Source organism: Acomys minous (assembly GCF_964271855.1).
Source record: "Acomys minous genome assembly, chromosome: 13".
Classification (NCBI taxonomy): Eukaryota; Metazoa; Chordata; class Mammalia; order Rodentia; family Muridae; genus Acomys; species Acomys minous.
Window position 1 is genome coordinate 37,637,506 of NC_140495.1, and position 25,976 is coordinate 37,663,481.

Genomic DNA, 25,976 nt, shown 5'->3' on the forward strand with positions numbered 1-25,976 from the left:
TACAGCATCCCCTCCATAACTGCACATACAGCATCCCCTCCCTAACTGCACATGCAGCATCCCCTCCCTAACTGCACATGCAGCATCCCCTCCCTAACTGCACATACAGCATCCCCTCCCTAACTGCACATACAGCATCCTCTCCCTAACTGCACATACAGCATCCCCTCCCTAACTGCACATGCAGCATCCCCTCCCTAACTGCACATGCAGCATCCCCTCCCTAACTGCACATACAGCATCCCCTCCCTAACTGCACATACAGCATCCCCTCCCTAACTGCACATACAGCATCCCCTCCCTAACTGCACATACAGCATCCCCTCCCTAACTGCACATACAGCATCCCCTCCCTAACTGCACATGCAGCATCCCCTCCCTAATTGCACATACAGCATCCCCTCCCTAACTGCACATACAGCATCCTCTCCCTAACTGCACATACAGCATCCCCTCCCTAACTGCACATGCAGCATCCCCTCCCTAACTGCACATACAGCATCCTCTCCCTAACTGCACATACAGCATCCTCTCCATAACTGCACATACAGCATCCTCTCCCTAACTGCACATACAGCATCCTCTCCCTAACTGCACATACAGCATCCTCTCCCTAACTGCACATACAGCATCCCCTCCCTAACTGCACATACAGCATCCTCTCCCTAACTGCACATACAGCATCCCCTGCCTAACTGCACATACAGCATCCTCTCCCTAACTGCACATATAGCATCCTCTCCCTAACTGCACATACAGCATCCTCTCCCTAACTGCATATACAGCATCCCCTGCCTAACTGCACATACAGCATCCTCTCCCTAACTGCACATACAGCATCCCCTCCCTAACTGCACATACAGCATCCCCTCCCTAACTGCACATGCAGCATCCCCTCCCTAACTGCACATACAGCATCCTCTCCATAACTGCACATACAGCATCCTCTCCCTAACTGCACATACAGCATCCCCTGCCTAACTGCACATACAGCATCCCCTCCCTAACTGCACATACAGCATCCCCTCCCTAACTGCACATACAGCATCCTCTCCCTAACTGCACATACAGCATCCTCTCCATAACTGCACATACAGCATCCTCTCCCTAACTGCACATACAGCATCCCCTCCCTAACTGCACATACAGCATCCCCTCCCTAACTGCACATACAGCATCCCCTCCCTAACTGCACATACAGCATCCCCTCCCTAACTGCACATACAGCATCCTCTCCCTAACTGCACATACAGCATCCTCTCCATAACTGCACATACAGCATCCTCTCCCTAACTGCACATACAGCATCCTCTCCCTAACTGCACATACAGCATCCTCTCCCTAACTGCACATACAGCATCCCCTCCCTAACTGCACATACAGCATCCTCTCCCTAACTGCACATACAGCATCCCCTGCCTAACTGCACATACAGCATCCTCTCCCTAACTGCACATATAGCATCCTCTCCCTAACTGCACATACAGCATCCTCTCCCTAACTGCATATACAGCATCCCCTGCCTAACTGCACATACAGCATCCTCTCCCTAACTGCACATACAGCATCCCCTCCCTAACTGCACATACAGCATCCTCTCCCTAACTGCACATACAGCATCCCCTCCCTAACTGCACATACAGCATCCCCTCCCTAACTGCACATACAGCATCCTCTCCCTAACTGCACATACAGCATCCCCTCCCTAACTGCACATACAGCATCCCCTGCCTAACTGCACATACAGCATCCTCTCCCTAACTGCACATATAGCATCCTCTCCCTAACTGCACATACAGCATCCTCTCCCTAACTGCATATACAGCATCCTCTCCCTAACTGCACATACAGCATCCCCTCCCTAACTGCACATACAGCATCCTCTCCCTAACTGCATATACAGCATCCCCTGCCTAACTGCACATACAGCATCCCCTCCCTAACTGCACATACAGCACCCTCTCCCTAACTGCACATACAGCATCCCCTCCCTAACTGCACATACAGCATCCCTTCCCTAACTGCACATACAGCATCCTCTCCCTAACTGCACATACAGCATCCTCTCCCTAACTGCACATACAGCATCCCCTCCCTAACTGCACATACAGCATCCCCTCCCTAACTGCACATACAGCATCCTCTCCCTAACTGCACATACAGCATCCCCTCCCTAACTGCACATACAGCATCCCCTCCCTAACTGCACATGCAGCATCCCCTCCCTAACTGCACATACAGCATCCTCTCCCTAACTGCACATACAGCATCCTCTCCCTAACTGCACATACAGCATCCTCTCCCTAACTGCACATACAGCATCCTCTCCCTAATTGCACATACAGCATCCCCTCCCTAACTGCACATACAGCATCCTCTCCCTAACTGCATATACAGCATCCCCTGCCTAACTGCACATACAGCATCCCCTCCCTAACTGCACATACAGCATCCTCTCCCTAACTGCACATACAGCATCCCCTCCCTAACTGCACATACAGCATCCCTTCCCTAACTGCACATACAGCATCCCTTCCCTAACTGCACATACAGCATCCTCTCCCTAACTGCACATACAGCATCCCCTCCCTAACTGCACATACAGCATCCCCTCCCTAACTGCACATACAGCATCCTCTCCCTAACTGCACATACAGCATCCCCTCCCTAACTGCACATACAGCATCCCCTCCCTAACTGCACATACAGCATCCTCTCCCTAACTGCACATACAGCATCCCCTCCCTAACTGCACATACAGCATCCCCTCCCTAACTGCACATACAGCATCCCCTCCCTAACTGCACATACAGCATCCTCTCCATAACTGCACATACAGCATCCTCTCCATAACTGCACATACAGCATCCCCTCCCTAACTGCCATACAGTGTCCCCTCCCTAAGCTCTTCATAGAGCTCCACATGTTGAGTTTTCCTTCCCTAAACTGTATAGCCTTTCTGAGAAACTGATTTAAGGATAAGGACCAGTAAATGTTTATGGAAACTAATAAAGATGATTACTAGAAGGTATGGTGCAGTGATCAGGACTCGGATAAAAACAGTTCCATAATAACAGCAGTGTATCAGGTTTAGAAATTAACTGAGTTAAGTTGGAGTAGGAAATTCAAGACTAATGTCAGAAGAAGGATGGAGTGGGTTCAGGCTATTGCTAGCATTAAAAGATAGTATTTGTTAGGGATATAGTAACAGACATTTTTTTCCTCTCAGCAAAAGAAGGCTAATTATATATTCTAAAATAAAAAGCTTAAAAATTATCATGTAGCTGAATGTCACAGCCATCTATAATGAGAGTGAGTTAAATCCTCATAATCCAAAAATGGCAATTCAGTAGTCCCCCTTGCCTTTAGGGAATATGTTCTTTAGCCTCCACCTGAAATGAGGATGGTGTAAAACCCAGTCTGTATTTTTCTGGTTTATATTCCTAGGATAAAGTATACCTTATGAGCTAGGCATTATGATTAGCAATAAGAATGCAATTATAAATACTATAATAGCTCTGCCTCCTCTACTTCTTCTCTCTCTCCCTTCCCTCCCTATGCTTCTCCCCCATGCTCATTTAATAAATTCTGCATAACATAAAACAAAACAAAAAAATACTATAATAAACTTATGTAAGTACAGTCTTTTTCTTGGACTATCTTGTACTATAGGTTTTAGTCTATAATAGTCTTTGGTTTCATTTCCTTTCCTTTATTGAGAACTTATAACTTTTCCAATCAACAGAAGAAGGGTATCCCTTCATACACCCAGATTGCAGCATCATTGATACTATGCTTTAGAACCATCGCTAAATAAGGTATTGCTTAAACATAAGCATCATGGTTCAGTGGAGCTGACCTGGTAGCCAGGCTGGCTGTTACATGAGTAATGGTCGGGTAGCATATACAATGTGCGTACTCTGGGCAGATAGATGATTCACATCCCAAGCAGGACAGAGTGGAAAGACTTGAGAGGGTACCATGCAGCTAAGAATACTGTTGAAATTTAGAATTGCATGTTGTTTATTCCTGGAATCTCCCATTTAATAGTTTTGGACCAGTTGACCATGGATGATGGAAAACTAAACATAAAAAGTAAAAGCCTTGCCTGATGTGGTGGTGCACACCTTTAACCCCAGCACTCGGGAGGCCGAGGTAGGCGGATCAATATGGGTTCAAGGCCAGCCTGGTCTACAAAGTGAGTCCAGGACAACCAAGGCTACTCAGAGAGAAACACTGGCTCAAAAAAGAAAAGAAAAGAAAAGAAAAAACAAAAAAGGATAAGCCTTTAAAACACTTGCGGGGAGCCGAGCGTGGTGGCACATGCTTTTAATCCCAGCACTCGGGAGGCAGAGGCAAGTGGATCTCTGTGAGTTCGAGGCCAGTTGGTCTACAAAGCGAGTCCAGGACAGCTAAGGCTACACAGAGAAACTCTGTCTCAAAAAACCAAAACCAAACCAAACCAAAACAACCAACCAACCAAAAAACTAACAACACTTGTGGGGGAGGAGCAGGTGGATAACAGTGTAGGAATCCCATGCAGTGTAATTGCAAGTACTTGTGGGGAGGGAAGAGTGCTGGTCTGTGTTTTCTTCCCCCTTGTCAGTGGGTGAGGTCCAGGAGCTACGTCCCTCTGTAGATGACAACAATATATCTTTACCTTACATAATCAACCTTAACATTGTGAGCATTCAAATGAACTAGACTTAATTGGGCAATAGTTACTGATTTATTCCATTTCATCCTCAAAACAGTGTTCTAGTAGTTGCTGTTAGTAGTCTCACAGTATGGATGGCAGAGGGGACAAATCAGGTTGGCATTTATTTACCTTTGGTGTATATACATGTGTGTGCATGTGGAAACCAGAGGCTGACAAGATGTCCTCCTCAGTTGCTCTTTACCTTTTTGTTAGAGGCAGGTATCTGTCACAGAACCTGGAGCCCACCAGTTTGGCTAGGCTGGCTGCACAGCACACCCCAGGGTCCCTCCTGTCTCTGCAGCTTCAGTGTCGGGATGTTGGAATGCATCAGCAGTGGATCCAGTAGAACTCTGAGTACTTGGGAAACGAGCTAAGAGTCTTGTGACCTCGGTTTTCTTCAAAACACGGAATTGTCCTTGGAATGGGGTTTTGTGCTCCTCCCAGGTAGAGCGGACAGGAGTGAGTTTACTTCAGAGTACTCATTACAATTGGCTAATATTTGTTCATATGCTACTATGGGAAAAGCGTATTTATTTCTTTTTTTGCCATGTGGGGCTTGTCCTTGTGGTTGCACACTTTACTCATGGGACTCTTCGTAGCCCTCAGAGTCTAAACTGTCTGATGTTCTGAGTGAAGTTGGCTGTTGCCTGAGACCTCAGTCTGCCTTGTTCTCCGCCAGTTAGAGGAACATTGGGGTAACTGATAAATACTTCTGCAACTGGCTTTTCAAATGTGGGGTGCGAACTCAGGTCATTGCACTTACATGGCAAGCCCTTTTTCTGACTGAGTCTTCTCGCCAGACTTAATTTTTTTTTTAAACACATTAGTGCTTTGCCATCAGAACTGTTGATTTCAGATCCATTAATGAGATTTTAACACCCTGAGGGTGGTGGACAGTGATCCATCAGACTATGATCAAAGGATTAAGTTTTCAGTGGAGATTTAGCTCCGTGGACGAGGATGTACTTGGCATGTGCAAGGTTCTGGCCGCCTCTCTCTGCCTCTCCTGTACGTTCAGAGAAGCAGTAGCATCAGCATCAGGATAATGAAGATGTTGCTCTTCACCACGTCATTCATACAGCTGCCAGCTCTTGGTGAACTTGCGTTTCTGTCCTTTTCTTGGGGGTGATTTTGAAGCAAACTTCAGACATCATTTCATTTCATTTTATAGTACTTGAACAAATATTTCTAAAGGCGGAGATTATAACATACAAACTTCACAGTTGTATCTCCCCCAAAGCACAGTAATTCTGTAACATTTAATACCCAGCCAGTGCTTAAGCTGAGTCACCTTATGTTCTCCTCGGCAGGTTGTTGGAGTTGCAGCAGGGATGCCACGCACAGGTCGAAATCTGTTGTTAAGGCTCAGTGCACAGGCAGCTTCTTGAGCACAGATTGCTCACTTGTAGTTTCTTCATGAAGATGTTTTAGTTTACAGTCGACACCACCTGCACCGCTTTCTGTAAATTGCCTTAGATTTGGAGGCTTGATCAGACTCAGATTTAACGCTGAGGCAGGAGAATAGATTTATTTGGAGTTGTGTCCCCACAGGAGGTACATGTCTACGTGTCTCTTTCCTATGGTATTTCCGTTGTTAGTGATTGTTCCTTTGTTTCTTTGTTTTGTGAGTGGTTGCAAACTGACAGTTTCTAATTTTGGATTTTATTATTTTCTTTCCCACTATTTGCTAAAAGTAATTCTATAAAGAAGTTTTACCTCATTAGTTTTGAGATTCAGCTCTGGCAGCATAGGCAAGGTACATGTGCAGTGTCCTCCCCCTCCCTGCCCCAGCATCTTGCAAAGGTCAGTAGTTGGAGACTCATTCAGCATCTCATGAAATTGTGGGATTAAGTATATTTCATATTTTAGTCCCTTGCTGATGTAATCCTTATAAATGACTAAAGGGTTCTCTCCTTGATCACTAAGAACATCTTCACGTTGGCACATGAGCCCTTTCACATCCTCTCAGCAGCAGCTCATGACTTCTTTGCTTTCTAGAATAACCAAACCATTGGATTCTTCAGTTCATCTTACCTGACTCCTCCTTCAGACATGGTAGCAGACATTTGCGTGCCTCCTCCTTCAGACATGGTAACAGACATTTGCATGCCTCCTCCTTCAGACATGGTAGCAGACATTTGCATGCCTCCTCCTTCAGACATGGTAACAGACATTTGCATGCCTCCTTCAGACATGGTAGCAGACATTTGCGTGCCTCCTCCTTCAGACATGGTAGCAGACATTTGCATGCCTCCTCCTTCAGACATGGTAACAGACATTTGCATGCCTCCTCCTTCAGACATGGTAGCAGACATTTGCATGCCTCCTCCTTTAGACATGGTAACAGACATTTGCATGTCTCCACCTTCAGACATGGTAGCAGATATTTTACAAGGAAGTGGATATGATGTGTGGGAGTGCCTAGTTTCTTGTTTCTAGGATTTCTCATTGGACATAGATATAAAATCTGTTCTTTGAAAAGATTAAAAGGTAAAATGGATGATTCTAATTCAGATTGTGGGCTTAAGTATGTTAGAGCTCATATAAGCAGATTTTGTCTTTTCCATATTGAAAATTCCAGTCAACTGTTGCAATAACTGCCCACTTGCTTTGTCTCTGCTGCACAAGTATTAGTCTGAGAATAACAGTACCAACAAAGATTACCTAAATCAACTGCTAACATTTTTGCCATCAGTTTTCATTACATATTTAAAGCATCTTTACTAGTGTGTGTGTGTGTGTGTGTGTGTGTGTGTGTGTGTGTGTAGCGATCAGAGGACAACACCTGCTGTCAGTTCTACCCTGCAAATTGTGTTTTAGAGTAATTTGAACTGGTGGCTTCATGCTGTTGCCATCCACCTTATATTACTCACCTCATTTGTTTAATTCCTTTTGACTTATAGGAATTGCTTTAAATCTCCCCAGGTTATGGCTTTTGAAGTCATCTATAAACAGTTCTATACAATAGAAGTGTCCACTACTGACACTGCACTCTACTCTTTCTCTTCCCTAGGAGCTCTTTTTCAGTAAGAAAACCATGAGCTCATGTGGCTTTTAAATTTTAAATTCATTAAAACAAAAGAAACATTTGTTCTTCCCTTACACCAGTGATATTTTAAGTCCTGTTATACAAGTGGTCAGCGACCTCATAGAACACAGACTGTAGAATTTCACTGACGAGCTGGAGAGTTCTACTGTACAGCCCCTACCCTAGAGAACCCATTGCTATAAACATTTTATTTATCCATTTACTTTTTAAAAATAAAAGGTTATACATTTTTCTCCTGTCACGTCACAAAATACCTGAAGCTGAGTACTTACAAGGAAGAAAGGTTTATTTAGCTCATAATTTAGAGACTGAAAACCCAAGATTGGGTTCTATGGTCTCCTGTGAGAATCTGACAGCAGATGATGGAATTGCTCAGAGGTGGAGATCCCATAGTGAGACAGGAAGCCACAGGGATTCAGACTCAGACCTGACCCATGGGCCCCCATCTAGAATAAGGTGTCCGTTTTCAATGATAGAGAAGCCTTGACCACTGAGCTATGTCCCCACCCCTTTATTTTCCTTTGAGAATGAGCCTTGCTCAGTTGCCCAGGCTGCTCTGGAACTCATGATCTTCCCGCCTCATCCTTTCTTGTAGCTGGAATTATAGGTATGTGGCATCATGCCTGGTCTAGGCTTGGTTTTGTGTCAGCAATACATCATTTGAAGAACTCACTGTGGGAGACTATGGGTAATTCTTTCCAAGGGTAATACTCTCATGACCTAATTACTTTGCATGCATCTGGTGTCTTAAAGACATCACCAACCCGAGCATAGCCCTTCTGGGGACAACGCTTCTGAACTGTATCTAACCCATACTGTGCATTTCCTGGACTTTGTGTGCTCTTATCTGTCAGTGCTCTCCGCTGCACCCCACGGCTTTACACGTGCTGCGCATGCTAGGCGGTGGTGTGCCTCTGAGCAACACAGCCAGTCTGTCCTATTTTTACTACATCCTGGAGGTTTTACCAGACTGTAGAGCAAATACGGAAAGTCAAGATCATCCTCATTACTTTAATAGCTCACTTGGAGCTTCCTGGTGGCATTCTGGTGGTGTAGCTTATCAGGGAGCTATGAGTGGTGTTGTTGCCTTGTGCATACATACGTCTTTTCATATATTAGGAAGTGCTCTACTATTGATAGCAACTTCATCAGTAGGGCTCTGTCTTCCCAATATGAAGAGAGGAATTATTCTTGTTATAAAAGTAACCAAATTCCATATCTCTCTCTCTCTCTCTCTCTCTCTCCCTCCCTCCCTCCCTCCCTCCCTCCCTCCTTCCTTCCCTCCCTCCCTCCTCTCTGCTTCTGAGACTGAGTTTCTCTGTATAGACTGTGTATTGTAGAACTCAATCTGTAGACCAATCTGGCCTCAAACTCAGAGATCCATCTGCCTCTGCCTCACAAGTGCTGGGATTAAAAGTATGTGCCACCACAGTCCAGCCTCATTTAATTTCTTTATGTCATTTTTTTTACAGGGTGCTATGAAATACTTATGTGCTAAGGATGATTTTTTTTCATCAAATATGTTTAAAGCTTATGCTTTTGTTTCACATTTTTATAGTCAATCCTGGGTATTTTTTATTAGCTCATAAAATGTATATATTATGTATACAGTGTTCTGCTTGCATATACACTAGAAAAGGGAGCCAGATCTCATTATGGATGCTTGTGAGCCACCATGTGGTTGCTGGGAATTGAACTCAGAACCTTTGGAAGAGCTGGCAGTGCTCTTAACCCCTAAACCATCTCTCCAGCCCTAGCAGTTTTTTTTTATTACTACCCCTACATACAAAAATACTGTCAATTTTATTGTAAATTTTCAAGATTATATTTATAATTCTCAGAATTCATGGGAAATAAAAATTAGTTGATATTTATTCAGAAGGAATGTTTACTTTCTAGGCAATTACAGAACATGTCTTATTTCAAATATACAAACTAATATACAAAATATAAACAATAACCTTTTCTGTATCATTGTATGCTGTAAATTATTTTGCCTGTAGTCACTCTCCTTTTGATGAGAGAAATTATTTCATGACCTATTGATGAGTCTGCTTTCTTTCCTCACTATAGGGATTAAAGTGTATCTTGTGTTTACTGATGTGGACTACAGACCTATTGTGAAAAAAACAAACTACACAGAAATAAATATTATTAGCAGGATATGAAGCCTATGAAAATATTCCTCAGTATTTTCACGAATCTATAAGACTATGTGACTAGAAGCCATTGTTCCAAACAATGGGGGAAAGAGCCAGAAGTCCAGAGACTGATCCAGAAAGAAAAGCCAGCGAACACCATTTCTCTCATTATTCGTCTGACTTTGCATCTTCACCACAGTCTTCTGGCCACTCATCGCCTGTCAGTTCATCTTCATATGTGAATACTAAAGAGAAGCACCCCAAAAGACAGTTGTCAGACAACCAGGTGCAACACCAAAGTAAGTGTCTAGAGAAGACCCAGGCACCTGGACACTCAGGTACAGCGCAGCAAAGACGTGCGTGAATGAAGCTTTTCTTTCTTTCAGTGTGTATGTGGCTGTGTGCATAGTGGGCTGATTTGCATTTCAAATAGTCTTTATTTTCATAACTTCTATGTTGCTTATATTTACATATTACTCTATGTTATGATTTATATACTCCGAGTCATACAGAAGAAAGCACCAGAAGACTGCTCGTTTTCTCTTCTTCCTAAGGAAATGTCTTTCTTGTCATCTCTGAGGCACTTACTGTAAAGGAAAAACCTACAAAGCAGTTGTGCTTCTCTGTATCTTTGTTTTTTAAAGCAACTGAAAACAGTGACATAAATGGGTTATGAGGTGCTTTTGTGGACAGAGCTGTTGGCCTTAGGTGGGTAACACAATGCTCTCTGAAATGTACAACTGAAACCTCAGGATGGGTTTAGGACAATGGATAATTGTCCAATTTGTTTACTATTCTCTGACTTAAAGGGGACTAGATTCTCATTAAACATCTACTCTTATTAAAATGGCCTTATTCTGGAGCACGCTTATCTGTGTAATGGTATATGAACACCTTCATTTTACTAAGTGTGTGGGTCTGGAAAATTCCATTGTACTGAGCAATAAAACACACAGAGTCTGTAAGAACAGCATAGAACAATGAGCTATGGCAAGTGAAGTGATCATGACACTGATGCGTGTAGCACAGTGATGGGAATAACACTGCAGATGCCAGGTAGGAAGTGGGGAGTTGGGGCTGAGAAGAAAACAGAAGCCACATCACGAAATGCCCACATCCCAAGGGTAGCAGACTGTATTCGTTATTCTGCGGATGACAGTCATTCGACTGACTTTAAAAAGGGTGTAATTTAATTTCATTAAAAATATTACTTTGAAAGGTAATGTTTACACATTAAAAAGGACAAAGAAGACCAGTAAGGTAGCTCAGCATTAGGTAAAAGGTATTTGTTGCTCAAGCCTGAGGGTGTGAGTTTGACCCAGGAACTATGTAAGAGAGACCCAACCTTACAAGTTGCCCTTTGATCTCCACATGTGCACACATGCCCTCTAATAAAAAAGAAGAAAACCACAAAGAATATATGTCCCCATGAGACCTGCCTCTTCCTGGACCCTGGCCCAGCACTTTGGGATACCCATCTCCTGACATTTGAGTGGTTCCTTTAGTTGACTGACATTCTGTTTTTGGCTCCACCACCCCTTTCTGAGCATCATCTTTGTTTGTAACCTCCCTCTGAATCTGGTTCTTACAGTTCAATTAATTGGGAGCATGGTCTTAAGCTTCTTTGTAACTGCAAACCTCTTGTCAAGTTGAACCTTAGGAAATGCCTGGTGTTGCTGAGGATAACTTACATATATAAGGCATTGTGAGCAAGAAGTACTTTTTTCCTTTCCTTCCCTGGAAGCTCTCTAGCTAAGGAGTAAGAAGTTTGTGAGCCTTACCTTATCTGAGGAGAAACATGAAAAACAACCCCAGCCGCAGTCAGAAAACTGGGTTATTAGCTCCCCTCTGCGTGGTATTCTGCCTTTTGAGTTAAGCTCAGGTCATTTGTCTTTCCTAGAGCAACAAGACTCAATGGAGTCAATTTCTTCTCTTAGTTACTCGTTCTGTTGCTGTGAAGAGACGCCATGACCAAGGTGTCTTACGAAAGAGATGGCAGTTCTTATGAAAGAAAGCATTTACTTGGGGACTTGTATACAGTTTTAGAGGGTTAGACTGTGATTGTCATGGAAGGAAGCACGGTGGGCAGGTAGGCAGGGGGAGAGAGAAAGAAAGAGGCTGGGCCTGGCATGGGCTTTTGGAACCTCAAAGCCCACCCCCAGTGACACACCTTCTCCAACAAGGCCACACCACCCAGTCCTTCTCAAGTAGTTCCGCTAACTTGGGGCCCAAACCTTCAAATGTGTGAGCCTGTGGGAACCATTCTTACTCAAAGCACCACACTACCATTCCTGGTACCAACTTCTGGCATAGTTACTGTGCTGGGACTGTAAAGAGACAACCATGACCAAGGCAACTTACATAAAAGGAAACATTTAGCTGATGGCTTGCTTACAGTTTCATGTGGTTAGCCTATTATCATGGCAGGGAGTGTGGTGGAGCTTGAGCAGGCATGGTGCTGGAAAAGCTAGCCAAGAGCTTTATATTCTGATCCACAGGCAGTAGACAGAGAATGGGATTGAGTCTGGTGTGGACTTTTGACTTGCAGGTTGATTGATTTATTTGTTTATTTGTTTGTTTGTTTGTATTTTAACCTTTTGTTAGGCTTTTAGGTACCTCTTTTAAAGAGTAGGCCTATATATAATTCCTGAAGCTTACACTCAATAAATCTTTAATGAAAATATTTTTAAAACTTTGAGAAAAGTTATAATTTTATATGTATACTTTTAAGAATTCTGTGTGTTTTAGAAATGACTTTTATTTTATTTATGTGTTAATGTCCTTGTGGTGTGTGTGTGTGTGTGTGTGTGTGTGTGTGTGTGTATTTGTGAGTTGGGACAACCTTGGGTGTCATTCCTCTGGAGCAACCACCTTGTGTTTTGAGACAGTAACTCTTCATTGGTTTGTAGCTTGCCCAAGTGCACTAGACTGGCTGGCCAGTGAGTTCCAGAGATCTTCCAGTTTTTACCTTCCCAGTGCTGGGATTACAAGCTCACATCACCATGCCTGGCTTTTACCCATGGCTAGCTTTTTTACATGAGTTCTGGGAAAAAAAACTCTGTTCCTTGTGTTGTGTGACAAATAGTTTGCCAACTGAGCTGTCTCTCACCCCTAAACCTCATTAAATAGAAATCAAGACCTTAAAAAAATTCCTGGTATTTAATTTTTACATAGCCCTCGCTGGCCTAGAACTTGGTGTAAGTAATAGGCTGGCCTCCGACTCGTAGAGATCCACTTAGCTCTGCCTTCCAAGTGCTGGAATTAAAGGCATGCACCATCACACTTAGCCTATAAAATAATTTTTTTAAAGAACAAAAACTAAAAAATATGTGGATCCACTTGTTCTGAATGGGTAAATAGTTAACATGAATATGGTTTTCACTCACATTATTTCTTCTTCTCTTTTAGCCTTTAGGAAAGTGAGTCCTAAGGCTGTTCCCAGCAAAAAGGGAGCCCGAGTGGGATTTCGGTCCCAAAGCCTCAACAGAGAGCCGCTTCGGAAAGATCCCGATATTGTAACAAAGCGGGTCCTTTCTGCAAGGCTTCTGAAAATCAATGAGCTGCAGAACGAAGTGTCTGAACTGCAGGCCAAGCTAGCCCAGCTGCTGAAAGAAAACAAAGCTTTGAAAAGCCTTCAGTACCGCCAGGAGAAGGCGCTCAATAAGTTTGAAGATGCAGAGAGTGAAATCTCACAGCTTATACAACGCCATAACAACGAGATCACTGCACTCAAAGAACGCTTACGGAAATCTCAGGAGAAGGAACGGGTGACGGAGAAGAGAGTAAAAGACACAGAAGGCGAACTGTTTAGGACAAAATTTTCCTTACAGAAACTGAAAAAGATCTCCGAGGCCAGACACCTACCAGAACGAGATGATTTGGCCAAGAAGCTAGTCTCGGCAGAGTTAAAATTAGATGACACCGAGAGAAAAATTAAGGTAAAATTGTTGGCCTTCCCATTGGCCTCTGTGGCAGTTCTCATGGGGCGTTTTGCTGGCCCTGATCAAGCAGCCCATTGCAGCTCGGCCTTTGCTTAGACCTGAAAGTTGTTTTTAATATTAGTTTTCTGGGATAGAAATAAAGGACAGAGCCAGGCTGGTTGGTGCAGGCCTTGAGCCCGGATACTCAGAGAGGCCAGGGCACCGTGGTGAGTTTGAGAGCAGCCTGGGCCAGCCACTGCTATAGAGTGATACCCTATCTCAAATAGCAACAGCAACAAAACCACAAAAGAAATGAAGGACAACCGAGAGTATGTATTCAGGGGCTGGGCGTTCTGCTTAGTCTGTACAGTGTTTGTTCCTCGTACAGGATGACCTGAGCTCCACCCTCTGCGCTTACTTTAAAAGAGCTTGCAAATCCGTGGGGCTCACTAAGCAGCTAGCCTGATGTACTTGGTGAGCTCCAGGTTCTCAGTGAAAGACCAAGGTAGACAGCTGCTAGGAAGGCAACCCAAGGTTGCTCTCTGGCCTACACACATGCACACACGTGTCAACATGCCGTCACTTACACAGGAGAGTATGTATTTAAAGAGCTAGATGTCAAAGATTGTCTATGTTATTAATAATCCATGCATGCTGATGGATGCGTTTGAATCTTAGTCATTTCTGGAACATTCTGTTTGGTCAATACTCTCTACAAAACTTCTCTTTCCATAAAGCTGGAAGTTCAAGAGGAAGGGGAAAGATCATAAGGAAGCAGAGAGAAGGTCATGGAATGCAGTGATTAAAAACAGCTAAAGCAAAAAGGCAGAAAGAAGGGAACCGCATGGCTTAAGGGATGTGGGGAGGGCAGTGGAGGGAGGGAGCAGTGAGAAGCAAGTATGATGACACACAGCTATGAAGTGGCTTTAGTCAAACTGTGTGGGGCCTTTTGTGTGCATGAACACCAAGCTGTGTGAGGGGAGAGAGGAGAGAGAGGCCTGGTGTGCTGGCATGTGTGTGTAACTGGCATTTGAGAAGCTGAGGAAGGACTGAGTTCAAAGCCAGCCTTGAATACCTATCTAGACCTAAAAACATCTTAATCCCTAAACAACTAAGCTTCATTGTAAAACTAAGCTACCTGGTCTTCAACTCCCTCAGAGACTTGAGAAGGAATAAACTTGATTATTCGAGTATGCCAGGAGTGCAGGTTAGTAGCTCTCTAACTGAAAAGATGACAGAGGCAGTTTTCTAGCTGAATAGTCACCCAAAACTCTCTATAACGTTGGAGGATCTTCTTCAGCCTTCTGGCCCAATATATCTGACAGACATATTTGTAAGGCAGGAACTATTGAGGACTTGCTTACCCTGTCTTGGCAGAGTTTGGCTGTCTACTCTGCCTGCATCCAAGCTTGCCCTTTTTTAAAGGCAGAATTCTGTCTGTGGTAGAAATGAGGATGTTTAGCCCAGTGGCTTGTTTGCCACATTTGAAGCTGTCTCCATAAGGAGGTTCTTTGATGCTCATCATCCTCTTTGAGTTAGGCTGGTTGTTGCCAGGAGTTAACCTGTCTGATTGTCAATGAATCTTTATAGTAACAAAAACATTTTAAAATGCCATATCCTGCATGTTTCTGGAGGGTTTTTGAAGACCCTATCTTTCTATAGAGTCATACCTATCTGTTGCACCTAAGATGTATATTCTTGTGATAAAAGTAGACTAGCAATTGGCATGACCGTGATAATGACAATATGCGATGGAGATTGATTTACATTCAGAAATTTAGATGCACCAAGATAGGAAAGATGTCTTCTTCAAGGTTGTCAAATACAAATAGCCAAAACACTAAGAATGTAACATTTATATAATTCCTGATTGTGTCATGGTTCTTCTTGCTATAGGTAATCTACTGTATGTATGTGTAATAATATAAATGTATATGATAAAAGAAAAAAGAAAAACAAAGCCAGCCTTGAGCATATAGCAAGAATCTGTCTCTTAAAAAGAAGAGCCAGCAACCTTAAAAATGATAGTTGGGTAGTGGTGGCACATGTCCTTAACCCCAGCACTTGAGAGGCAGAGGCAGGTAGATCTCTATACATTTGAGGTCAGCCTGGTCTACAGAGTGAGTTCTAGGACAGCCAAGGCTATACAGCCTTGTCTTGAAAAACCAAGAAAACTGTTTTTGTTGTTGGTGTTGCCTTTTTACTTCCTGTTATTGTAGATGGACATGCATAGGACACTACATACAAGGATCCTCTGTTCGCCTTGCCATATAGCCAGCTCACACTATCAGAATCTGGGAGTTGGTTCTAACACAATGAAATGATCCAACAAACTCTTCAGCTTTCCTGGCCTGTATTTGCACTCAAGTGTACTGTGATGCACAGTTTAATTACATGCATGGTTTTTGTGACCATGGCTCCAGTCAAGATACAGATCAGTGACACCTTTTATCCTTCCCTCTCTAACCAGAGACATTGAATAATAGGCAATGCTATAATTGTCTAACTTTAAGAATGCTGTATAACTGGAGTTGCTAACTATTTAGGTTTGACACTGCTATCACTTACAGTCTAATGCCAGTTGTTGGATGAGTCAACTAACTGCTTTTGGTTTGAGTAGTACTTGACAGTGTGATGACAGAGCATCATGGGATAGCCAATTGAAGGCTGTCACCCCTAGTTTTTATATACTAAGCAACACAGCTGCTAAGCTCATCCATGTACAGACTTTCTGTATGAGCATGACTGTCATTTCTCTGGGATGGGTACCTGGGAGCACATGTTGGAGTCTGTAGGATGTCTGCTTGTCTGTGTATGGAAATGCCAGTGCCTTTCTAGAGAACAGCGCCAGAGGATGTCCTGTCAGCAGGGCCTTGCTGCTCCGCTTCTCCACCTGTGAGCATTTCAGTTTTTTTCAATTTATTTATTTATTAATTCATTCATATTACATCTCAATTGTTATCCCATCCCTTGTATCTTCCCATTCCTCCCTCTCTCCCACTTTCACCCTGTTCCCCTCCCCTATGACTGTGACTGAGGGGAACCTCCTCCCCCTGTATATGCTCATAGGGTATCAAGTCTCTTCTTGGTAGCCTGCTGTCCTTCCCCTGAGTGCCACTGGACCTCCCCATCAAGGGGATGTGGTCAAATATGGGACACCAGAGTTCCTGTGAAAGTCAGACCCCACTCTCCACTCAACTGTGAAGAATGTCCTGTTCATTGGGTAGATCTGGGTAGGGGTTCGAAGTTTACTGCACGTATTGTCCTTGGCTGGTGCCATAGTTTGTGCAGAACCCCTGGCCCAGATCTGTCCGTCATAATGTTCTACTAGTAGGTTTCTAGGACCCTCTGGAGCCTTCTATTTCCCCATTCTCCCATGCTTCTCTTACCTAGAGTCCCAATAGGATGTCCTCCCCTCTGTCCCACTTTCCTGGTAGGTAAAGACTTTCATGGGACATGTCCCTTGGGCCAGTGTCTAGTTATAAGTGAGTATATGCCATGTGAGTCTTTCTGCTTCTGGGTTAACTCACTCATTATGATAATTTCTAGTTCAGTCCATTTTGGTTTTAACCCCGTCTTTTAGCCCATTCTCATGGGCCTGCAGCACCTCACTGTACTACTGCTAAACTGCATTTTTCTGAGATGTTGGAGCTAAACATCTGATTCCCTTTTTTTATTTTGTTCTTGTAGGTTTTTTTCCTCTTCTCATTTGCTACATGAATTATTTTTATGTGGTTGTTTATGTTGATTTTTGAGGGTTCTTTATTTTTCTTGATACAAACCTTTTAAAAAAATGTATGGTTTGCAAATCTTTTCTCACACTCTGCAACTTTTCTTACTGTCTTCACAGATGGAAAGATATTTCAAGAGGGAAAGATTGGAATTTCATTGTGGTCCACTTTAACTTTTTTTTTTTTTTTTTTTTGCTCTAGTGCACTGTGGTGTTAATAATTCACTTCTAATGTCCTTTGCTTATAGCATAAAGATTTTCTTCTGTGTTGTGACCAAAAGTATTTTCTTTTCTAATCTTTACTGAGGAATAAACAACAAAAATATGAATACTTAAGGCATTCAGCTCGATGTTTTATAAACACTATATTTATCTTTTACATATAGAGCTGTAGTTCATTTTGAGTTTAATTTTTGTGCAAGGAGTTGAGATTAGGCCCAAGTATCTGGTCTCAGTTGCTCAGGTGCCATTAGAAATTCCCTGTTGACTGTTCTGTTTTGGTTTTTTATTTTTGTTTTTTGTTTGTTTGTTTGTTTTTGTCCTGTGGGTGAAACTGAATACACAGAGAGCAAGGACTCAAAGGCTTATCTGGATCCTTAAACAGACACTAATCTTCATTCTAAGCAGGTATAAAATCTAAATATATTTTCTTTTTTGAAAGAAATAGTCAAGTGCTATTTAGTCATGCCTTGTTTTTATCTGTATAAAACGAGTGTATGCTCTTTATACATAATGTGTGAATAAGAGCAAAAAGAGTCACTAGGTCATACCCACTTTATGTATGATGCATTGTCATCTTATTAGACATCTTTCAGCTTATAATCCTTAGTTTCTGCTCTGTTTTAATGGAATTTAAATAAAAGCTATATTCTAGCATTTTACTGTGATTACCCTTAAATCAATAATACATGTATGCTCTCTGAAAGAGATTTTCATACAGTACATTCTGAACAAATATTAGACAAATAGTTTTTATTTTGCAAATATTATGTAATTAACTGTCATGTAATTAAAGCATTTAGCTTAAATAATCAATTTTAATGCATCCAATGTATTATTACAGTTGGTAGTATTATAAAATATTCTACACAAAGATACTATAATACTTGCAAATATAAAATAAACAGAAATAATATTCCAAAAAAAGAAAGAAAGAAAGAAAGAAAGAAAGAAAAGATGACCCTTCCTCCATCAGCGTGAGTGCACGTTCCTGTGTTTGCTTCGGATCCCCTGGCAGTTTTGAGCTACCTGATTTGGCTGTTAAGAGCACAAGTAGGGTGTTCTGGAAGAGCAGCAAGCGCTCTGAACTGCTGAGCCATCTCTCCATATTTCTAAAAGTGAGCTTGCTGGTGTCTGCAAACACGTCCTAGAGCGCTGATAGGAACTGCTCTGTGCATGGATCATTGTGTACTGACTGCCACCTTGACTGCGGAACTTGCCAGTTCTTAAGTGCAAGGTGTCTCCATGCGTTTGACTCATCTTTGGTTTCTAAATAGTTTCAGGTTTTTTCTCAGATCATTTCTAACACTTTTTTTTTTTATTATTTTAAAACTTATTTCAATTGTAAAAAAAAAAAAAGTAGATTCTTTCAGTTGAATGTTTTATGCAGCTCTGACCTGAGCTGCTTCTGTGAGTTAAAGTCATGTTGGGGTCAGTGCTTAATATGCAATTGGTGTCTTTCTTGTGCTAAATTGATGGTGACACATCTGCTGCTGCACCTTACTAGCCCTTTTCTGAGTGATGTCTTCTGAAGCTCCCCCAAGGGAATTCTTCTTTACCTCTTAGCGTATTCTTTTACTCTTCCTGACGTCTTTGTCGTCTGACTCAGTATGTGTAATTATTTCCTTTCTAATCTCACTAATCAACTGAGAACTTAAAATAGTTGTTATTGAGTTTATAATTTGGCGAAGTGTGGCTTTTGCTTTTATGTCCCATTCAGCTTCTTAAGTTTTGCATTATCCACTCTAAATGGATTTTCCCCTCTAGATCAGTTGGCGATGGCGAAAGCAAGTCATTGGCTAAGGGAGCTGGTAGGAGCCTGATTGTGTTATTGCATTCTGCGCACTCACTGAAAGTCAAGGGTGGCCTAGCTGTATCTGGCAATTTCAGGAGCATCCTGCAGTGCGCCAGCAGTTGTACACTCCCTGCCCCTCTTTGTTTAAATATATGTTATCTGTGTATGGTCCACATCTATACTTTCAAAACAAAAATCTTATATCTTTCAGCTTATATTTCTTGGGTATCTTATATTTTACTTTTAAATGCATTTTATGCATATTTAGCATATAGAACATGATGTTATTACTAGATTAATACATATGCTAAAAGTGGTTACAATAATAAAACAAATATTCATCATCTCAAGCAGTTGTATATATTTTTTCTCTGTGACATAACAGTTAACATGTACTCATATAATTAGCATCTTGGGCATATTGTACTAATTAACCTAGTTTTCATATTGTATATCACATCTTGGATGCTTTTGAGATTGTATGTTATTTTATTAATTCTTGAGACTTGCATACATGCGTACTGTAATCGCTTATATCCCATACTCTCTTCCTCTAACTCTCCCAGTGTGCCCCTTTCCACTCCCGCTCAACTGGGTGACTTCTTTACTTATTGTTACATTACAAGTAAATACAACCTGCCGAGTCCATTCAGTGTTGCTCACGTGTACATGTGTTTAGCGATGACGTGGGATCGGATAACCCATCAGGGGGCTCATCCTTGGGGGGAGGTTGATTCTCCCTCTCTCAGGGGCATTAATTGCCTGTAGCTCTTCATCAGTGCACCGGGTCTTTTTAAATGCCCCCCATCCACGTTGGTGTGCCACCTGGTGGTATTACCGTTCGGGTGTTGTTTAGGAGACCATATTGCTTAATATTTCATGGGTGCAACTTCCCTGTCATATAGAATACAGAATCTTGCAGCAGATGACATGGTCCTCTGGCTCTTACAGTCTTTCTGCCTCCTCTTCCACAGTGTCCCTGAGCCTTAAGTATAGGGCTTGTGTTGGAGATGTATCTGTTGACAAGGCTTGGCGCCTACAGTTGCTCTCTGCACTTTGATCAGGTGGGGTTTTACTTTCCTTTTATTTCAGTGTATATATTTTTTAATTTTAGGATTCTGTACTCAGGCTTGAACTTGGGGAAGGCAGCTTGATGTTTGTAAGAAAGCCAGGCCACAGTGTTTGCTTCTCTCATCACGTGCACTTGTTGTGAGAAGTGGAGGGAGGCATTCTTACAGAACAAAGCTTACATAGTCAAATGTCGGCAGCCTTTCCCCACAAACAGCCTATAATGTGGCTGCAAGCTTGTGTTGTTATTTGATGTCAGTGACAAGATGCATGGGAGTACAGTAATTTAGGAGTGTGATCAATAATTTAGAAATGGATATCTATTTAAAGAGATAAATAGTGAAAGATTTCAGGCTGGGCAGTGGTGGCTTGTGCCTTTAATCCTAGCACTTGGGAGGCAGAGGAGGTGAAGGACAGCCTGGTCTACATAGTAAGCTCCAGGACAGCCAGTACTACACAGAGAAACCTTGTCTTGAAAAACAAAACAAAACAAAAACCAACCAAACAAAAACTTACAAAGATTTCAATTGGAGTCAACTGCTCTGGGAGTCATCCTCCGTTTTTAGGAGTCAGCTCACCTATAGTAGCGCTTGCTCCAGTCCCAGAATGTACCAGGTGGAACTGCTTGAGGGAATTAATCTTTCTAACTACTCTACAAAGAGTTGACACCTAAATCAGGCCACATGTGTAACTCTTATTTAAAATTACTGTATGCCTTTATTTGGGGTTTTACTTCAACAAGACTATGCATGCATTCATCTTATTAATGACATTTAAATTAAAACTGATGCACTCATAAAAATTGAATGTATCATTGGTATACCATGTTATGCCTTATTATGGGAATATATTTCATGGAAACTTTAAAAATTCTTTCTCACAGTTTTTTTTTTAGATGCATATTGCATTGTTGTCTACAGAGTAACAACAAACTGTTGTCTGTAATCACTCTTCTGCATAACAGCACTTTATTGGCAGTGGTCATCCTTTTGCTGTGTGTTGGTAGTGGTCATCCCTCTGCTATGTTTTGGCTGTGGTCATCCCTCTGCTCTGTGTTGGCTGTGGTCATCCCTCTGCTCTATGTTGGCTGTGGTCATCCCTCTGCTCTGTGTTGGCTGTGGTCATCCCTCTGCTCTGTGTTGGCTGTGGTCATCCCTCTGCTCTGTGTTGGCTGTGGTCATCCCTCTGCTCTGTGTTGGCTGTGGTCATCCCTTTACTCTGTGTTGGCTGTGGTCATCCCTCTGCTCTGTGTTGGCTGTGGTCCTCCCTCTGCTCTGTATTGGCTGTGGTCTTTTAATATATTAATATAAAATTTAATACTTGAAAGCAGAGGAATGTGTTTTAGTTATAGGGTGCAGTGGTTTTCAAACTTTTAAAAATTATTGACAACCCTTCTCCAATAACGTTTTTGATTGTGGGCTCATCTACTGATGCTGTCCACATTAGGAATTATAATTTAGAATATTTAAAATATTCCTTAACTCATTTAAACAATAATAAGTGTTTGGTTATATTATAAAATATTTCAATCTCTCTCCCTTTTTTTTTTTTTTTGTATTTTGTTTTTTGAGACAGGGTTTCTCTGTGTAGCCTTGGCTGTCCTGGACTCACTTTGTAGACCAGGCTGGTCTCGAACTTACAGCAATCCACCTGCCTCTACCACCCGAGTGCTGGGATTAAAGGCGTGTGCCACCACCGCTCGGCTGAGGTGGTCTCTCTTGCAGAGGATCCTGTTTCAGTTCTCAGCACCCACATGACAGCACATCTGTAACTCCACTTCCCTTGTCCTGTTCTGGCCTCCACAGGCACCAGGTACATAGGAGATGCACATAAAATAAAAATATATGCAGACAGCCCAGCCTCCCACAGATGTTTACAGTAATTATAAGACAGAGACATAGTTAGATAGTACTTTAATCAAGTAGATATTCTTTATATTATTCTAAAACTTAAGGTATACTCTCTAGACTTTGGGTGCTCACAGTCTATTTATCGATGTGAAAGCAAGCCTGGGTAGACTTTTCTTTTGGTGGATTTTCCTATAGGAGGCCGTACTCAGTTTCGCTTTACTCCTGGGCTGACTCAAATAGGCAGGTGCTTTTCTTGTGACAATACTGTTTCTTGAGTAAACAGTCTTAAGAAACAAGGACTAATGAAACAGTTTCCTTTTTCTCACTGGCCAGCTAGGCCCATCCTTCTCTCCCTGCCTCATCTTCCTCTGGTGGCCAGACTCTGCTCTGAACGCTCCTGTGACCTTCTGAGCCACAGAAGCTCTGCTGTTGCCTCGCCTCCTCCTCTGTTACTGTAATAGGAGAAGCAGATCTAAGGCAACAGTGGATGTTAAATCCACAGCTTACCTTTGTTCTTGTCCTCTTGTTTTGTGACTCAGTCTAATGGTAGAACTCTCTGAGCTAAGGTCTAAGATCTGATGGATCTAAGTCATACTTAATTTTTTTTTATTTTATCTATCTATCTGTCTGTCTATCTGTCTGTCTGTCTGTCTGTCTGTCTCTATCATCTATTCATTGTGTTTGTGTGTATGTGTGAGCATGTGAGCATGTGCATTCATATGTACCTCTATGTGTCTGTGTGGTAGCTTGCATGTCCTGTCATGCTAGTGGAAGTCAGAGGACAACTTATGGGTCTGAGTTCTCTCCTTCTTCACGTGGACCCTAGAAATTGGATTCAGGTCATTAAGCTTGATATCAAGCACCTTATCTTCTGAGCCATCTCACTGGCCCCGAAGTCATAATGTTTAAGCCTTCCATGTGCCAAAATAGTTTTAGGTTGGAAAATCTTTCCTTTTCTTTGATCAAAGTTGAGAGTTTTTTTGTTTGTTTGTTTTGTTTTGTTTTTAAGATTTTACTTTTAAGCCAGGTGGTGGTGGTGGTGGTGATGCACACCTGTAGTCCCAGCACTCGGGAGGCAGAGGCAGGCAGATCTCTGTGAGTGCAAGGCCAGCCTGGTCTACAGAGTGAGTTCTAGGACAGCCAGGGCTGCACAGAGAATCCCTGTCTAGAAAAAACAAAACAAAAACGATTTTCCTTTTAGTTTTGTGTATATATGAGTGGAGGTATGTAGATGTGTAAATGCAGGTGCCTGCAGAATCCAAAAGCAGGCGTGGGATCCCACAGAGATGGAGTTACAGTTAAGTGTGAACCGCCCAGTATGGGTGCTGGAATTGAACTCCAGTCCTCTGTGAGAACAGTCTCTTCATATAACTATCCCGTCATATAACGAGTACCAAATGTTACAGAGAGAAAAACTCTTACTGTTGAAAACATGAAGTGCTTAAAAAAGGAAAACTGAGGTCGCCGCTAATTTTTGCTATAAAATGATTCTAAAAATAGCCAGGACAGACACACGCACGCACCCACGCACGCACGCACGCACGCATAAGCATGCACGCGCACCCACCCACGCACGGACGCATACGCATGCGCGCTAGTAGAATTAAGTATTAGTGCACGTGTACTTAATGCCTTTCAGCAGTTATGTCTGGGGACCCGTGGAGACTTCTCAGTTGATACAGCAATTGTTTTAGTTTTGTGTTAATATTAATGTAAGAGCCTTTGTACTGAAGAAGTAACAGAAGCACTAAGAGGGGCTTTAACACTGTGAAGAGGTTTGCAGAGAGGTGTGTGTGGTTCCCTCAGTCTGCGTTTGTAGACATCTCCTAAGAACCTTTGTCTTGCAAGCCCCTCGCAAGGTGTCGGTGTCACCCTAAACCCTCTTACCACAGACAGGCATGTACATAATTGCTTTTTCATTTTTCACTGAAAAGTATATGTTAGGTGCTGGGGATTCAAACTCGGGTCCTCGTGCTTACACAGTGCTGTACAGACTGAGCCATTTCTTCATCCCTTTATGTTTGTTGTTTCATTGAGGAAACACGAACTAACTGAAAATAATGTTAGAAAGCTTTATAGGCGGGACTGCGAGTCTACGCGTGTTTGCTGCAGCAAGCTGCTGTGAGCATGGAGTCGCCCCCAGGTGCTGCTTTGGCCGTCATGTCAGGACCTTGTTCCCTCGAGCTTTCCAATTGTCTGGATTCCTAATGGTCGGGAACCAACCTAGTTCAGTTTTGTGCTCACAGTATTTGCTACGCTGTCTGGAACGGAATTAATTAACGATAAGTGAACAGAGGCATTTGTGGCAGGTCCAGAAATATGGAGGATGGCTAGTTTGGTGACGATGAGATCCAAATGGAGTATATCCCTAAGCTCAAATTTTGACTCCAAACAGCTCATAAGACTCGATTGCGGCTAACTATTAACTTCATCAAAAAACCAAACAAACAAACAAACAAAAAAAACCCAAAAACCTTTGTGGGTATCTATTATGGAACCTCTGGCTGAATAGTTCAGGTTCTAAAAAGGAACAGTTTTTAGTTTTTAAGGCTGTATTGCTGCCTAAAGCACCAATAAAGGGACATTTACTCAGAGATGGTAATAGCCATGGGGTAGGAGGTATTGCTGACTCTGATTTACTGCTCAGATTACATATAAAAACATGTACAAAATATTAATAAGCTGACACATAGAGAGAAAACAGGACAGCCAGGAAGTTAAAAAAAAAAAAAAAAAAAAAAAAAAAAGAACCAGTCATGTAAGACATGCTGAAACAGAGCCAGTCTTTGGGATGGCTCAGTAGGTAAAGGTGCTTGCAGCCAATTCTGATGCCCTGAGTTCAATCCCAGGGACCCATATGATGGAAAAGGAGAACTGACACCCACAGGTTGTCCTCTGACCTACACATGGTACTCTGTGGCACTCATACATATGTGTACACACACACACACACACACACACACACACACACACACACACGCTGGAATGAAATGTTTTTAAAATAAATATGGAAGCATGGATCAGACTAAGGGAAAATGTCAAAAGATTGTTGCACGGAAGAGGAGAAATACTGTTTTGTGGTGTTCTTGGAGAAATACAAGCCTGATGAACACCGCATAGAAACTGCTTTCCATTCATTTGTAAGGAAGAATCATTGATATTGCCTGTGGTCTGCCAGGATCATCCTATGCAGTGGGCTGTAAGGTGGGCTGGCGAGGTGAGCATCAGGCTTTTCACCTTCACCAGACCGAAGTCTTCAGAACTGAGCCGCAGCAATACTGAATAGTGCTTAGAACATTAAACAGACCCATTAAGCAAATGTAGGGTTAATAATAATCCCAAGAATAGTCAGTTGGTGTCTAATGATTTTCCTCTTTACTAAGGAAGAATGAATAAATGGAAATAAATCAGCTGCTTTGAGTTTGTTGCATAATTGTTCGGCCATGGCCACCCCAATCTGTCTCTGAAAAGAGTTAGGATTCTGACATACTTCATTTTGTGAAAA

General features: G+C 42.4%; 1 protein-coding gene across 9 annotated transcripts in view; it reads left to right on the plus strand.

Annotated features, from left to right (window-relative positions):
* Positions 1-25,976, plus strand: part of LCA5 (lebercilin LCA5) — a 78,492-nt gene that overhangs the window by 40,234 nt on the left and 12,282 nt on the right. For 8 of the 9 annotated variants that reach the window (XM_084751894.1, XM_084751896.1, XM_084751900.1 and 5 more), the window contains 2 exons: positions 9,822-10,227; positions 13,298-13,827. In XM_084751894.1, coding sequence (XP_084608020.1) covers positions 9,990-10,227; positions 13,298-13,827 — 768 coding nt within the window. In that variant the 5' untranslated portion in view covers positions 9,822-9,989. The remainder of the gene's footprint in view (positions 1-9,821; positions 10,228-13,297; positions 13,828-25,976) is intronic. The other variant, XM_084751901.1, reaches the window with a different exon arrangement.